This window comes from Strix uralensis, chromosome 2 (genome assembly GCF_047716275.1).
Source record: "Strix uralensis isolate ZFMK-TIS-50842 chromosome 2, bStrUra1, whole genome shotgun sequence".
Taxonomy (NCBI): Eukaryota; Metazoa; Chordata; class Aves; order Strigiformes; family Strigidae; genus Strix; species Strix uralensis.
This window is the reverse complement of record NC_133973.1, coordinates 65,010,134-65,027,357: the sequence shown is the minus strand read 5'-3', so window position 1 is coordinate 65,027,357 and position 17,224 is coordinate 65,010,134. Positions and strand designations below refer to the sequence as shown.

The 17,224-nt window shown below is 37.4% G+C and overlaps 1 protein-coding gene across 3 annotated transcripts in view; it reads left to right on the top strand.

Annotated features, from left to right (window-relative positions):
• Positions 1-17,224, top strand: part of MGAT4A (alpha-1,3-mannosyl-glycoprotein 4-beta-N-acetylglucosaminyltransferase A) — an 83,304-nt gene that overhangs the window by 15,026 nt on the left and 51,054 nt on the right. For all 3 annotated transcript variants that reach the window (XM_074859028.1, XM_074859030.1, XM_074859029.1), the window contains exon 3: positions 16,227-16,394. In XM_074859028.1, the coding sequence (XP_074715129.1) occupies positions 16,227-16,394 (168 nt within the window). The remainder of the gene's footprint in view (positions 1-16,226; positions 16,395-17,224) is intronic.

Here is a 17,224-nt window from a genome sequence, read left to right as displayed (position 1 = left end):
CTTCATTATACTTTTAGTCTGTCCTTCTCACTTAGTTCAAATTTGGTTTTGGTAGTAACACTATTCCCGCAAGCTTGGAGGAAACAGGCTGTTAGGACCAGGACAGAGCCTCCCCTTGGTCATAGGGGCTGGAGCTCAGCAGCAGCACTGGGCTTGGATAGCTGGGCAGGCACTGCTCACGTTCCTGCTGACCACGCCATGGGTGCAGAGCTCTTGTCTTCTGCAGCACTGCTGGTTTTTGCTAGTGGTTAGAGGCAAATGCTGTTAATGCATGGAATAAGTATGCGAATGCGAAGACATACACGGGGGACAGGGTGAGGAGTTGTGTGCCAAGGGCCAAATGCTGGTTCTGCTGGCTGGGGTTATAGTGGCAGAGGAACCAGAGGGTCCAGGGGTGTGGATGGGAGTCTTGGGGGAGAGCTGGGGCCACTGAGATAGAAGTCCCTGTAAGGGAAGAGGGGTGGAAACAGCTGTAGGAAAACAAATCCATGAAACTTGTGTGGATTCATATCTATGTTCAGGTTTGGGTGTTGCCTCGCTGCCCCACAATCTTGGCTCTCACTAGGCACACAAAATTACCAGAATGCCAGGTGAGAGAGCTGTTTCATTTAAAACTCAGACATGTACTCATAAATTGTATATCTTTTTGATGGTTCCTGATACTGCTGGTTTAATCCTACTTCAGATGAACTGCTTGTGATTGTGTTTGGGTGTATTTTTTTCTACTTGGTCTGCTTTTGAATTACTAGAGAATAGCCTTCTGGGTCTGGCAAGAATCTGTGCTTAAGATGTTTGCTTTTATCTGTATCTGGTCTTGTGGTGTGTCTTACTGTTTGTACATCATTGTTAAATGTGCCACTGAAGAAAAAGGAATTCATGACTACTTTGCTATGCTGTTTATTGAGATATTATAGATGCATTTTTCAAGTGGAAATTAAATGTAGGAGGCTGATGGTTATGCTGAAGGAGGTGTTGCCATTTGTGGTATTTAAGTGAAACTGTAGAGTTGGTAGCTGATGCAGCTGACTCTACCCTTCATTCTCAAAAAAAAGCTTTATAGCAGATTGATTTATATACTGCAATAATGGCATCAAAGTAATGGGACACTTAATAGAGACTTCTATGGCTGTATTGATTTGCACTTTCAAAAGTAAAAATGGAATTTTACATACGATTTTTGTAATGCAAAAATTTTTTTGAACAAATCTTTAGAAAACCCCAAAGTCTTTCTTGTAAGAGAAAATCAAAATGTACTTTATTTCAATGCATCTTTATTAAGATCTGGTTTATAGCCACATGATGCTTCCTGGATCTTCTCTTCTGTGGGAATTATTCCTACACTGTGCTCGTTGTTCCATAAACTCTTTGCTGCTTTGTTACAGAAGGGGTCAATAGGAAAGTTATAATTCCTCTCAGAAACATTAACCCATTTGAAATACAAATGGAACCACATTTCCCTGTGGTGTTGCAGCATCACAAACTAACATTCAATAGTATTGATGAAGAGTAGTGTAATGGAAAAATAATTAAAAATATGTAATTAACACAGTGATTTGGGAAAGTTACACCAAAATATTAATTTTCTGCACTGAGTATTTGGGAGACTGTATTCTCACCAAAAAGTTAAAAATTTCAGCTGCTTATACCATGTGACACATTTGAATGGCCTTAGTCAAGTGTAACTAGAAACCAAGCAGTGCCTTCCCTAACCTTATGAAAACATGTTTGTTGCTGCTTCTAGACCATTCTCTTCATGTTTACAACTTCATTTTCCATGATGGAAATTCTGATCTGTTAAAGTATATTATTTGTTTTAGTATTTGCATATGACATAACCATGTCCATTTGTTCCATCCCGTACTTGATTTTTTTAAACATTTTACTCATTTTCTCTTTATTCGTATGAAAGTTGTCTGTGAAATGATGACAAAACAAGTATGATACACAGAGACCATGTTAGAATTGAGATTAAACTAGTTTCAGGTGTCCAGCTAGGGTTGAATTTTGAGGTGGTGTAATGCCATAGTTACAGGCTTGAGATACACTAGTGCTCACAATTGCATATTGATTAGCGTGGTGGTCATCTCTAAACTATACCTGAATCTGTGGGTTTTTTTAAAGAGCTGGAGAAGGGAAAAAAAATAAGTTGATTTCGGATCGGTTAATTTTTTGAATTTTCTTATGTGTAGTACATTATGAATACAAGGAATAATGTGTGTAACCTTTGACTAAAACATGATTTCTTTTAAAATATAGCTGTAACTGTAGCTGTTAAAGCAGGAAGTTGATGGAGAGGCATAAGATATGTAGAAGATTTAAAAAAATGTGTAGAACACAGATTCAGTTAATGACTGGTTATTTGCAAGATGTGAGTGACAGGATTAGGGGAAGCTTGAGTGTTTACCAAATTGATTTGGAAAACTAGTTTACTGTTTTTGCACCCTGGTTTGGGTAATAAAAAATTTCAACAAAAATGTTTTTATTGTGAGCTTTTATGGAGACTTGTTTTCTCTTTCAAATCCCTTTTCCAGTTTTAACTTACCAAGTCAATAATACAGAGAATCAAAGACCCTACTTTCATGAATTCTGTTACAGCAGAGAACACTACTTTAGTAAATTGAATTAGAAGTTCAGTAGCATATAAAAAGGTGGTATGCAGAGACAAAAACAAACCTCCAGGAATTAGAGACCACTAGATAGCATAAATATTTTGATTTGATATCTTAATATAGGTATATATGCTTGTTTGTAGAAAGTAGTTGACAGTATTGTCTGAGATCTGAGGAGAAACATGAGATGTCACAGATGACTTACAGTCAAACTGACTGTAAGGGGTTGAATTACCTAAAGGGTAATTGCATTTGTTTACACTGTCAGCAAATCTGTAAGTATTTCAGGTGAAGGGATTGTCTCTTGTTCTCTCTTTACAGATGTGAAAGAATTGTGTTTTACCAGGGTTAGATTTTGGTATTATTTTTAATGTTGAAATTACGATACCACACAGAGATGCTGACCCTTACATTATAAAGCCACACTCTGCTAGGATCAGCCTAAGCAGTTATGGCTTCTTTCGTATGTCTTGTTAGAAATGAGTGTAATTAGCTATTATGTAGTTTTAAGAAGATACTCTTGTTTATTGGTAGCAATAAAGTCTCTCTCTATATACACACATATAAACTAAATGATGGAAGCAAACATGACTGGATGCAACGTCTATACTTAATACTGCAGAAATGTAGAATGGATTGCTTTACTTTAAGATGTTAAAAAAATGCAATGGGAATGCTTTCTTTCTGCTAATGTGCTTTAGCCCTTCAGTGTTGCCAAGAATGCAGGCTAGATATCGACCTATCCTGTATCAAAAATAAAGTGTGTTTCTGTGCTATGATTCTAATGTTTGCCTAAACTGGAACTTTGTGCTTGCTTGAGCAGTAGATCTTCTGCATAAGGTTTTAGTCAGAATTGTAGTGTGGCTTTTTAATTGGCAGTTAGTTTGAAAAAATAATTGTGACATAATTATCTTCGTAAAAGTTGTCACTGGAAATTGTGTTCCTGTTTTTGAGGTAATGCTGTGATGTTATTGTTGACCACTTCCTAGTTTCTTTTACACTGTTGTACATTTTGAGTCTTGTGCAAGACAAGTAAGACATATCAAAGTGGAAAGTTTTAGTGAAGGTTGTTGGAAGGTAATTTTTTCTGACGCTGTAAAGAGTTAATGTCCAAATCACATGAATTCAATGGTTTGCATACTCAGCTGAGGTTTTCTTTTAATTTCTTAAACTGAACTCTTTGTGCTATGTATGTCTACAACAGAAGTTGCAATAATTTTCCTTGTACAGCTTTGCTTTTTCGGAATAGAATCTATGAAGCTTTTATTTATTAGTGTTTCTATTCAGGGCTAGAGATGTGTTAAATGCTGATTGCTTATTGTGGAACTGATTTAGCATATGATTTCAGTGACCTTTTTATATCACTTTCCCTTTAAAGAAGGAATGCCAGCGGAGTTGACAGTGCTTCCTAGCACTGGGAATAAAATAAAAACCAAATAACTGGAATCTAAAACCCCCTGAGGATTATATTCATCCGTAGAGTCCTGAGCAGTGTTGTTTACTAGGCAAAGAAGTGTGAATACTAGTTAACAGTCAAATTAGGACAAATAAATTGCAAATGTGAGATTTCTTTTCTCCATCACTGTAGCTTGCTGTTTTGTTTTAAAGGAAGACCTTCAGCTTAAGTGCTGTCAATACTTCTTCTCAAACAAATCATGTGTTTAATTATCCTTATTGTCTGAAGCCAATGCACAGACAGAACGCCATATGCTTCTGTTGACTTGACCTCCTTAGCTGTGAGTGTCTGGATTTTCTGATATATTATTTTTATTCCTTGTGTCCAAAGGAATGTTCAGACCCTCAGTCAGCCCTCATCAATGGAGATTTGAGAGTGGTGTCATAGTGAGTTTTATAACTGTATGGGAAATTTTCTAAATTGTGCCCTTTCTGTATTGAACAATTTGTATATAGAGGCAAAAGTGAGCAATTGCATCAGGAGACATTTAAAACTGTTCCTGGCTGCTCTAGCCAGCTATTAAAATACCTCTTAAGTAAATCATTCATCAGTTGTCACAGTTCTAGTTTGGCTTCTTTGGCTTTCTGATTGCTTAGGATTGTTTGTTTTTCCTCTAGGAAAAATGTTTTAATCTGTAGCTTTTTAGAAAAACAAAACAAAACAAACTAAAACCAAACCTGCCTGATATATGCTTCCATTTTGACTGGTAATCTGCAGCATTTTTAGTGTAATTGTATTAAAAATATAAAAAATGGGGGGAAAGCAGATTTTCAGAGTCTGATCTGTTTTGTATTCCCATTTTTCTGATTTGTTTGGATATGCGGAATCTCTTAGAAAGCAGGGCTTTTCAATTCCTTTTTTCAAAAGAATGTTTACAAGTAAATTGGTTCTGAAATTTACACTTCAAAATAGGAAGGTTTTACCAGTTGATACTACAAAGGATCATATACAGATTGCTTTAAAAATTTTAGTGAAAACAACTTCAGCTCCTGCTGCAAAGGAATGTTTAAACAAAAGTATCTGGACTGAGATTGGATCAGGCCCTGAAAGTTTCAAAGCAAACACTTCAGACTTGTGCTGGTGCATTAGAATTGGGGAGAACAAAAAACACTACTTGTTTATACAGATCCTTGAAGTGCACAATGTGAACAAATTGCAATGAAAAATTAAGTAATTATAATTCTCAAGTTATTTTTTAAAAATAAATTTAAGATGACCTGCAGAACCTTCACTCAAAAATAAGCTGTTCTTCACAGTGAAAGCTACTTGAATGAGCATTTTTAAAAATACTTCTAGTCCTAATAAGTATGTTTCTATGTGGAAAACAAGGGCAATAAACAGTAGTTCTACTGGATTGCTTTGGTATATTTAAATACCAGATTGCTGAAATGACCTGTCAATTTGAGTAACAAGATTAGGGATAAAAGAATGACTTGCCCACTGTTTCCCTAAATCTTGATACAAGACCTCTTTTGTTTGTTTCAAGAAGCAGAAAATGTTTTGTCATTAGTAGGATGTATTTTTCATATGTAAATCAGCTACCTTACTTTACTGTCTATAATTCCACTGAAAAATATAAAACAATCTCATGTTCTCTAATCCTTCAAAATAATAATAGCTTTATGAGTAGGCATAGCTACAGACTCAGTAACTAAAGGCCCACATCAAGTGTTCAAAGAGGACTGATAAAATTTGACCTTGAGCCATTTTCTTAAGAGCTTTTATTTATAGTATGTCTGTTGTTAGCATTTACAGTATACTGCTTTATTCTGTATTTGCATGGTTGATTACTCTTCTGCTTCAGATTTTATAACTCATCATAACTTGCTTATAAAAGGTTTTAATTTCACTTAAGAGCAAGGAAGATAATTAGCTGATGGAGAGTAGTCATCCATGGTAATATATTGTAACATTTCAAGGACACAATCTATCAGCCTTGACGCAGTTTTAAGCCTTTTGGGATTTAATTTTGGGGGGCAAGTTTTGTTAACACCTTCTTTACTCTTCATTGTTTGACATTGCTAGTTATAAATATGATTTGTGCCTATGTACAGGTTTTGGCACTTCATAATTACCTCAGCTTGTTACAATATTTTGCTGTTCTTATAAACCTAAATGTCTCAGGTGAATTCTGGAACATCTTTAATCTCTCTCTTGTGTGGACAGAGCTTTTTGGCCATGCCTGTGTGATTGGTTTGACAATTCCCCTGCTCACCTCTCTGCAGTTGGACATTTGAGAATGCAGTGCTTGATTTGTGCGTTGTGAATATCTTCTGCAATCTGGAGTCACTTCCAAAGGGCAATGGAAGCAATATTTATATTTCCTCGGTAAATGCCACTATGTATTTCTTGTCTGTGCATCTTTATGTGGGTTCTGGATGATGGTAGAGTGCAGTGATAGCAGGATTTTCTATCACAGTACTGGGTATTTGTATTTATAGTTACATTTTGCAAAACCCATGCAAAACAGGAAATCTAGCTTTTGTCAAAAAGTGTCAGTTTTAAGATGAAGTTGAAAATTACTTAAGTGCTAGTGTAGTAAGAATTTCTTTTGGTTTGGTAGAGGAATTGAGTCTTTCTTTTTCTTAACTGACATTGAAAATAATTTAGTCTGCCACATATTATCATAGCAGAATTTTAATTTAAAAAGATATCAGTTTGTGAGGGACAAAGATGACTATTTGATCAGGTGATACTACAAATGTGATAGCTTGTAAAGTACTTAAGTATTATGGATCAAGCATGGTCTAAAAAATACACGTTGCATACACGTCTGTGGGAGTGAAGTGCAGGTCAGTGCAGGTATTGTCATAGCTTAGCGTATACTGGTGTACTTGATACCATGATTTCATGGATCACACAAAGCATCTGAAATGATTTTAGGGGAAGTGCAGAACTTATTTTTTCACATTACACAGCTGAAACAATAAAATATTCCTGTAAAAGCTATGCCAGTTTGAATTGCCTGGCATGTTGACAAATCCCTAAAACATTGAAGAGTAACCTGCTCTTGCTACACCCACTGACTCTATATAATAAACTCAGTGTGGAAGCTCTCTGTCCATTAAGACTTCTATTTTGTATCAACCTTGATGCAAGTGTAACGAACTAATAAATGAAGTTTGTTACTGTCTCTGACGTGTGACTGTGGGGTTTTTATAATGGAAGGAAATGAGTTGTGGAATAACTAATCACAAAAGTGGCTGAATTAGCACTTACTACACTGTGTTCTCACAGATTCAGACATTTATTTAAGGGCATTTTAATAACTCTTCAACAGAGTCTACAGAAAAATGAGACATTTGCAGTGGAACTTTTAACTTGTAGCACAATTTACTGCAGCTGCAGCCTTTTTTTGTTTTTGTTTGCTTGCTTTGAGAAGGTGCAGGCCGTGTTGGTTTTGAGTGAGGGTCTAAGGTGAGGGAACCCTGAGGTTGGAAGAAGAAAACTGAAAGCATTGTCACTAGGGCCATAAATTTAACTGTTACATTGGTGAATTTAGAACTGTTGCCAGTGAGACACTGTTCATTTGAATAACGATTTGTATCTCCTTCTTAGATAGAAGAAAGGTCCAGCCATATCAGGTTATCTGTTCCTGCTCTTACCTGTTTTACTAATTGAATAGTTGTGTGCAATGCTTTGTTGCCAACCAAAGCCCTTTGTGTGTCAGATGGCAGTCAATTCTTCCTGTTCCTATTTAATGAACAAAGAGGGTGAGGAGTTTCAACAGTTCAGTTGAGTAAGAGCAGGAAATATAAATCAGGTCTACAAGCTAAGCCCTCTGTACTTGTCTTGCTGTCTTTTATGAGTGCCAAGTCTGTGGCTGGTTACCTTTTTCTCTGTGTGGCAGATCCATCACTTTGGGTATTTAGCTGGTTTGCAGTTTGAAGGAAGACTCATCTGCCCGCTGTTGATACAGGAAGGTCTTTTTCTGATCTTGTCTGATGCATCTGCCTTTGGAGACAACCAGCTGTACCACCACAGAGCTCTTGAATAAATTATAGCTTGCCCTTTTTTTTTTTTAAATAGTCACCTTAGTTCAGTATGCGCTATCTCCAGATGTGAAAATTGCCTGTGGTTTAACATATTTGTGAACCTGCTTGATTGATAAGATAAATAACATCTTGCAAAGCTTTCATGCTACTTTTTATGTTGTAGATAGTGCTGCTTTTAGCAGACAGTAAAAGGCTTTCCTTGAGGGAGAATGGCAATACTAACTGAGAATTGCTGAAACATTCTTGGGGTTTGTAAGGGTCTTCATGCAATTCTGTTTTCTTTTACCTCCATGCACGCTTCCTCCTGCACCCCCCAAAGAAAAAAGAGGGGGAGCATTTACACAGCAGCCAAAGATCATCTTTTTTTTTTTTTTTTCTTATAGAGAGTGGGAGGGTTTTTACTGGAGTCACAGGCTACCATAGCATGGCTGTTGCAGGCTACATAGTCAGAAACTTTGCAGAGATTGCCAGAAATGCAAACTTCCCTTTTTAGATGGTTTCTGGCCCTTTTTCTTTGTCCACTATTTAGCCTATTTCTTGACAGAGGCATTTCTAGAGGGTCACAAAACATCTCTGAGTCTGTAGTGCCTGTACCTTCTTTCCCTGGTGCAGTGTTAACAAAGGTGGATGTGTATGCATATCATCTAAATACATACTCCTCTGTGTTCCTCTTCTGCTACTGCCTAAGATAGGTGAATAAAATCTTCTGAATTCTCATATGCTGATACATGTACAGCTTTGGTCAAGACTGTTGTGTACTTACATGCTCTCCACAATGTTAAATTGTACCTGCAACTTCATTGGTGGATCTAAGTAGTTCTTTATACTTCTGTATAATAAGTTGAGTATTTTGTGGTGATTGTTGCTTTAATAATACCAGTGTCTTGATGAGACATCCTGTTCAACTGTACTTTCTGTGTTTCATTATTAGTAGCAACACACATATATACAGGTTTCAAAAGTGCATTCTGATTGAAGGTTAGGTGCTTAGGTTCTTTGTTTAATACGGACCCATCTCCATTTCCCTTGTGGGTGTTTATGGTGAATCTTCAAATAGTCAGAGGCAGCAGAATTTTGCTGATTCTGTAGATGTCTGTACTCCCCTCAACTTAAGAGTGCACCCAACATAGTTTCCTCACATAGTTTTCATATTAGAATAGACTATTTCAGTTGGAAGGGACCTACAACAATCATCTAGTCCAACTGTCTGACCACTTTAGGGCTGGCCAAAAGTTAAAGCATGTTAAGGGCATTGTTCAAATGCCTCTTAAACACTGACAGGCTTGGGGTATCAAAAAATTTTGTTTTGCTTAAAAAGTAACAAGAACAATAAAACTAAGCTGTTGATGGTTTTTAATGGCACTGAAGCTAAATAGCCATAGAATTGCTTTAGTTGTGTTTCCAGGGTATTTTTGCAATTTTGTTGTTCAGTATATGTTTCATTTGGAATTATGATACAGTGAGCATTCTGCTGGTGCAGGTAATTTACCTACAATTCAGACTTCTTTTGCTGTTTTAGTTGAGCTGAGATAATCTGCAAAATGCTTTTGTAAATTCAAACTACAGCATATTTTCTTGTTCCTTTACTTTGCCCTTTTTTATCCCAAGAGCTCTTTGCTCTTAAAAATCATGGGTTGAAGTACATAAATTAGACTGGTAGTACAAAACCCAAAACTAAGAAACTAGATGTATGATAAGATGTTCAGAAGCTCCATGTTGAGTTTAGGAAATTGGCATCTGGTTTAACACTTCACTTATGAGCTGTCTAAATTTAAAATGATGTAATCAAGACTGTCTGTGGCTAAGAGGAGAATGGACTGAGTTTGTAACCTAGGCTAATGGTGTCTTTTTGGAATGACTTTTTTTTTTTTAACAGTTGTTTAGTAGGAAAACCATAAATAACTCAGAGAAGGAAGAGTAGGCTGAGAGCTGACATCCCATCTCTGGTCAAAAACTTGCAAACCTTCACAGTTTGATTTGAATCTTTAATTTTCAAAATACTGCATCAACTTTCAAGTAAGCTTGTCTAAATTCTAGGTTCTGCATATTTAAGAGAACATCTTGCAAAAAGGGAAAAAAAGTTGAGAAAACAAACTACTGAGTTGACATAGTGTTAGCTTTCCAAGAAGTGCGCAGCATCAAGCCAGCTAAAATATTTAGGTTTTAGCTTCTTGAGTTTTGCTGAAACTACTACAGTTTAAGAGAAAATGATGAAGAATTAATGCTTTCAGTTCTCAAGTAATTTCTTAACAAGATATCTTCATTTGAAGTATGAGGGCTAGTTATTTTTATTTGATCTTTTTGGCTTTCAGAACAGAGTATGCAAAAGCATCATCTTATTTCAATGTAAAATAATATATTATTCTTAAATAAAAATATGACTTTATGCTGAAACTACTGGAGACCAAATGTGTTTGATATTGTCTACAGCTGCTGTTAGAGGGATATTTTATTTGTCAGGGAACAGATATGTTTGTGGTTCTTCCATCAGCTGTATAAGGCCAATAATTACTGTATGAATTCCTTCCTCTGTTTTTTCTTAAATTACTCTAGGTTTCAGCACAAGAAGAAAAGTCACTTATAACATTGTAGAAGCTGAAGCTTTTTCGTGATGGTGACCACTGATCTCTGACTGTTTCCTTCCATTTTTCTTTTTACTGTAATAGCATTGGAAAAAAAATGGTTTATTACTCTCTGACAAGAAATCAATTCAATTTCTTTAGGTTTTAGAGAAACCTTTGAACAATAAAACACTAAATGGTCAAATATGTTTTTAAAATATTGGTATACTATTGACTTTTTTGTATATACAATGCTTACAATCAGCTTGTCATAGAATAGAATATCTCAGTTGAAAGAGACCTACAGTGATCATGTAGTCCAATTGCCTGACCAGTTCAGGGCTGACCAAAAGTTAAAGCATGTTGTTAAGGGCATTGTCCAAATGCCTCTTAAACACTGACAGGCTTGGGGCATTGCCCACCTCTCCAAGAAGCCTGTTACAGTGTTTGACCACTGTCTCAGTAAATAAATGCTTCCTAATGTCCAGTCTGAACCTCCCCGGCACAGCTTTGAACTATTCCCACGCGTCCTGTTACTGGATCCCAGAGAGAAGAGACCAGCACCTCCCTTTCCATTTCCTCTCCTCAGGGAGCTGTAGAGAGCAATGAGGTCGCCCCTCAGCCTCCTTTTCTCCAAACTAGACAAGCCCAAAGTCCTTAGTCACTCCTCACAGGACATTCCTTCCAGCCCTTTCACCAGCTTTGTTGCCCTCCTCTGGACCCATCCAAGGACCTTTAACATCCTTCTGAAATCGTGGGGCCCAGAACTGCACACGGGACTCAAGGTGAGGCCTCACCAACACTGAATGCAGGGGGATCATCACCTCTTTTTCCCGGCTGGTTATGCTGTTTGATGCACCGCAGGGTGCAGTTTGCCCTCTTGGCTGCCAGGGCACTGCTGGCTCACACTGAGCCAGCTGCCGATCAGCACCCCCAGATTCCTTTCTGCAGGGCTGATCTCCAGCCACTCTTCTCCCAGTTTATACTTGTGTGGTCCAGCATTACTCTGTCTCAGGTGCAGAATCCAGCATTTGTTCTTGTTCCATTTCATGCCATTGATAATCACCCAGTGCTCCAACCTACCTAGATCCCTCTGCAAGGCCTCTCATCCCTTGAGGGAGTTGACAGCACCTCCCAGTTTGGTATCGTCAGCAAACTTGCTAATGGTGCATTCAACTCCTGCATCCAGATCATTGATAAAGATATTGAACAGACCTGGCTCTAGAATTGAGCCCTGAGGAACACCACTGGTGACTGGTTGCTGGCCAACTGTAGCCCCATTCACAACAACCCTTTGGGCTCAGCCCTTCAGCCAGTTCTTCACCCAGTGCACTGTGAATTGCTCACCCCACAACTTGTCCAGAAGGATGCTGTGAGGGACAGTATCAAAAGCCTTACTAAAATCCAGAAAAACTACATCCACTGCCTTCCCTTCATCCACTAGGCAGGTGACCCTATTTCAGAAGGATATCAAATTAGTTAAACAGGACTTTTTCTTTGTGAACTCATGTTGACTGTGCCTGATGATTGCATTATTCTTTAAATGCCTTTCAACAGTACTCAGTATAATGTCCTCATAATTTTTCAAGGAACTGAGGTTAGACTAACATGTCTGTAGTTTCCTGGGTCTTCCCTCCCACCCTTTTTGTAAATTGCAATAACACTGGCTAGCTTTCAGTCAGCAGGGCCCTCCCCAGACTCCCAAGACTTTTGTTAGATGATCAAGAGGGGTCCTGCCGTAACATCCACTAGCTCCTTCAGTACTCAGGCCTGATGGGATTCATCCCTCATGGACTTGAGAACGTTCAGCTGATACAGCTGATCCCTTACAGCTTCAGTGTCCACCAATGGAAGGTCACTGCTCCTGCAATTTTTTGTCCTCTAACTCAGAGAACTAGGCAGCCCAAGGTCTATCAGTACTATAAAAAGCCAAGCAAAAAAACAAACATTGAATGTGCCTCTGCTTTATCTTTGTCCCTATTAGTCAGGTGACCATAGTCAACAAATATTGGTCCAGTGTTTTCTTTAGATCTCCTTTTGCTGTTAGTGTCAGATATAGCACTGGCCAGTTTCAGCTCTAATTGAGCTTTGGCCTTTCATCATTCATCCACATTTCAGAAAGACTGCCTTGAATTTCTGGAGAGACTTCTACGGTCACTTGCAAATTTTGATTCCTTCCTCCTTGTGAGGAAAGAAGTGAAATTTGAAATATAAATGGGACTTCTGAGTAATATAGTAACATGTTCTCCTCAAAAAGTCCTAATTTTTTAATGAAAATATTTAGCTTTCAAGTTATTTCATATTTTGAAGAGGGGAGGACAAAATGCAAATATCGAACTTGAGCTAAGTCAAAGTTTAAATAGAAATAAATCCTTAAATTTAATTTTATAGGTTTATTCCCAAGTACTTAAGAATCAAGAACTCTGAAAAAAGAAATTAGAGTATTTATAACTCCTGATGCCTTAAATGACACTTTTCTAAAGTCTGGGACAGGTAGTGACCACTATTGGTGGTACTGTAAGAGCCTGAGAAGTGTTTTCTCCTTTGCAAGTACCTTTCAATATGAGATGAAATTTGATGTTGCTGCCATTGTGGTTTTTTGTTTGTTTTTAAGCAATAAGTATCTGAGCAGTTGATCAATGCTTTGAAGTATGGTAAGTATGCCAAAGATATAACTGTTAGAAACTTGTTTTGTTTCAAAGTACAGGCAGTCATATTATAAAACAAGTACCAGAAGGCCAAATGACACATTAATCCTCAAATACATGAAAAGTGCTAGCTCTGGTAGTGTTAGAGATGTAGATGTTTTAAATGACTTAAGTTCTTGCAAAGAATTATTTTTACTTCATTTTGCATAAATAACTAGAAAAATACTCATAGGGTAGTGGACTTATAATTATATCTGTAATGTTAGCATTTTTGAGTTTTACTTAGCTGAATAATATTGTGACCTAACAAAAAAAAATCATATGTTTTTGAAGGATGGGTTTCAGGAGTTTATGTATCTTTTAAAGCAGCCTCCTTAACCCCAGATACACCTGGTTGAAGCAGTTGTGAGAAGTTGAGTACTTTGAATCAATCAACTAGTATTTCTTAAAGGAATTCATGCTTTTGAGGTCTCAAGTACCATAAATGCAATACCAGTACTGTTCACTGGGAGCCTCAGGGCTGAACTGCTTTATAATACTTCTACTGGGAAAAATTTTACAGTGCCATAGCTGGGAACCTATGTTCTTTGCTGAAAAACTGCTATGGTAAGTTATGAAAATAGAAGTTTACTTCTACATATATAATTTCAATTTTCTTTTAAAAAGAAATCAACTAACTACCTTTTTTACTTTTGACATAATATTACTTGTAAATTAAAGGTGTTATAACAGCTACCTCCTCTGAAAGCGTCATTTCCTCAGTAAGGGATTTTTATTGGTAGTTCTTAATATGAAACTACCGTTTTCATTTCTTCATGTGATAAAACTGCCTTTTCAGTTGGGTTCCAAGTTTCTTGTGGTTTTATGACAGAGTTTTAATTTGCTGTGGAATTACAAGGGTTCTGTAATTCCCATTTTTGTATTACGTATCTGAATTAGGGATGTAGAAAAATCTTAATCTCTGCTTACCAGCTGAGTTTAGCAATAAGATATTTCTGATTTTGCATTATGGAGTTTGCTAGGTGGAGGTGGCAGGGAACTACTGTGGTTCTCCGCTCTTTGATGTATTCCTAAGTAAATTATTCCCTCTAGGCCTCTGCTGTTCCTTAGAGCACCAGAATCATTGCAGTACTGTCTGTGATGTGCTGCTATCTTGTAGTAAGTGTAGGAAGAGAAATGGTCTCTGCCAAGATTTGTCTTGAGTCAAGAGAGGAAGAACTGAATTCCTCTTGCTTGAGGTGCCAGAGTGTTTCCATAGGGTTCTCATCCAGGAGAACTACAGACTGTGCCACAGACAAGTTTAGCCTTTTTGAAGTAGGAAAAACAGAAGTGTTAAAGTTTGTCTGCCTTCTTGTACCATGAAGAGAGACAATGGAAACCTGGTGCTATGGGCTGCTTCTGAGGCTATCCACTGCTATAGAAGCCTTCAACAAAACCTTGCATGTCCTTTGGTGGTTCATCTGTTCTCTGTTCAGACAGAAATTAACAGGGATCTAGATAACAACCTGCCATCACCCATTCATTTTGGGGAGGGAGTATCATTCGCATACTTGAGTGTGGCGTTTACACTAATACAGTTCTATATTCGTTTAGCTGTTAAAATGTTTTGCAACCTTACTGTAGCTAGTAGACATGTAAGAATGCCCTTTATGCCAGAAACTCCAGAAAATTTTCCTGGCCTTCTCAATGCTGTTGTCTAAAGCACCAAATAGCAGTCTGTATTCAGTCATCAGTGTGTAGTGTGCCTAGCACTGTATTGTGGGCCAGCATCTGTGTTCTGGCTTTGTTGGCACAAAAGCAATAACCATTTGGTTGTAATGAAAAAAGGAAAATAAGGCTGGCAAGGAAAGTGTTTTTAAGAGGTAGTGAACTATGTTTTTATTTTTCTGTCTTCAAAACAGAGGGCATTTTAGCTAACTATGTTTTCTAAACATAATCAGAACAGTACATCCCAACTACAAAGAAGTAAATAAATGTAAATTGAAAGAAGTTGGAGGAAATGCAGCATTATTAACAAGGGAAAGTTGACTGTAATTCCTTTTTTACTCCATATGTTACTATAATGTAGCAACAGGAAGAGATTCAAATTGCTTGCAAAACTTGTTTCCCTACCACTGCAATACTAAAAAGCTAGGAATGGATAGGTAAATAACAAAAAATGTATGTCTATGGATGACAGCTGTGTGGTTGGAATACTGATTCCAAGGTATAAAATCACTTAAGGTACTCTAGTCCATATCTGTATATTGGCTGAAGGGGAGTGGTGGTGGTGAGCAGGAAATTCAAGGAAATGACCAGTAGGAAGAAGGAAAGATGCAGAAACCAGATATGCTTACATTGCTGGGTGGCAAGGGCATAAGCAACATATCAGCAAATGAGTTTTGGTGTTTCCCTCTCCCTTTTGGTCTCCTTTCAAAGAATACGTGTACGTATCTACATTAGCAGGATTTTGATCAGTTTTGTTCTTGCAGGCACTGACTAACATTACATTAAAACTTTGGTTTGAAATTTGTAAGACTGAAATATTGTCAAATTCCACTCAGCCTTACAAAGTATTCAGAGGGGGCTTTCAAAAGGCATAACCTGTGCTTTTGTAATGCACCACTCCTACTCTGCTGCTTAAAAGAAAGGGTTTGTGGGCATCTCTTCCAAGAAAGGATTCAGAATTTCCTTGTGGTGCTGAGTAACAGGGACTCAAAGGTTGCCCCTGTCTGTGCCTTCGGTGAGGGTCATACCCTCCTCGGTGCCTGCTTTGCATCCCTGTGTGCTGCAGCTACCTCTTCCCTCTGTGTGCTGTGTAAATGCTGGGGTGCCTAACTCAGGTGGGATTGTGCTGGGCTGTGCCCTGCTTGGCTGGATTTCAGGTGCTGCATAGCTGAGCTGTCCCTGACCCTTGCTGGATCCGTCTGTAGGTGTTTGTTTCCAAAAATAACCAGGATCATCTTTTTTCTCTCTAGAAAAGTTGATTGCTTATCAACGGGAATTTCATGCTTTGAAGGAACGTCTTCGTATAGCTGAGCATCGCACTCTGCAACGCTCTTCTGAGCTGAATGCTATATTGGAGCAGTTCAGGCGTGCAGTAGCAGAAACAAATGGGAGTAAGAATGCAATGAATAATTTTTCAGGTACAGACTGTGATTAAGCTATTTTTTATAACTCTGCAATACCAATATCTCTTACTATTACTATAGAATAAGAAATTAATACCAAGAAAGCCAAATGAAACTGTTCAGCAGTGCGAATAAAGAATGTGTAATATGTTATATCTGGTGGGGATTTTTTTGGTTTTTAATTTTTCCATTTTCTATTCTTAATGATCCATCCACTCTTCATTCTTATGACTTCAGGGACTGAATACTTATGACACACCTAGCTCCCAAAGTTTGGAACTTCTGGTTACTTCTTTAACATATTGAATATATTTTGACAATAATTTACATCACTTTTTAAATAGAGCTTGAGGGGAAAGGTGAGCAAACAGAAGAAATGGATGAATTTTAAGCAATTAAAATATCTTTAAAAGCCAGCTGGAAGATGTAAAAATGTACAGGCTAAGGTATTGGTTATGATTTGTAAAATATATAGGTAATGTCCCTTTTAATAACTAGTGATTAAATGGCAAACTGGTAAAGTCTTCTGTGAGTTTTTACCCATTTCGGAGGCTGATGCTCAGTTTACCGAGAGCTGCATTTGGCAGTATTGGAGAATGACTTTGGACTACTCACCAGATTATTGAAGTTAACTTTCCAAATCACACTATTACTGCTTTAGTCACTCTGATTTTTCTAGATGGAAAATGAATACCAAATAAATATAAACTTTCTGTGGAGACGTCTAATTTGGTAGGTTGCAAAAATTTCACTGTATTTGCTTAATGAAGAATATAAACCCAAATAGTTCTGCAAATAAAAAAACTGGATCAAGCTTTTTGTATTTGTTGTCTACTTGCATTTGT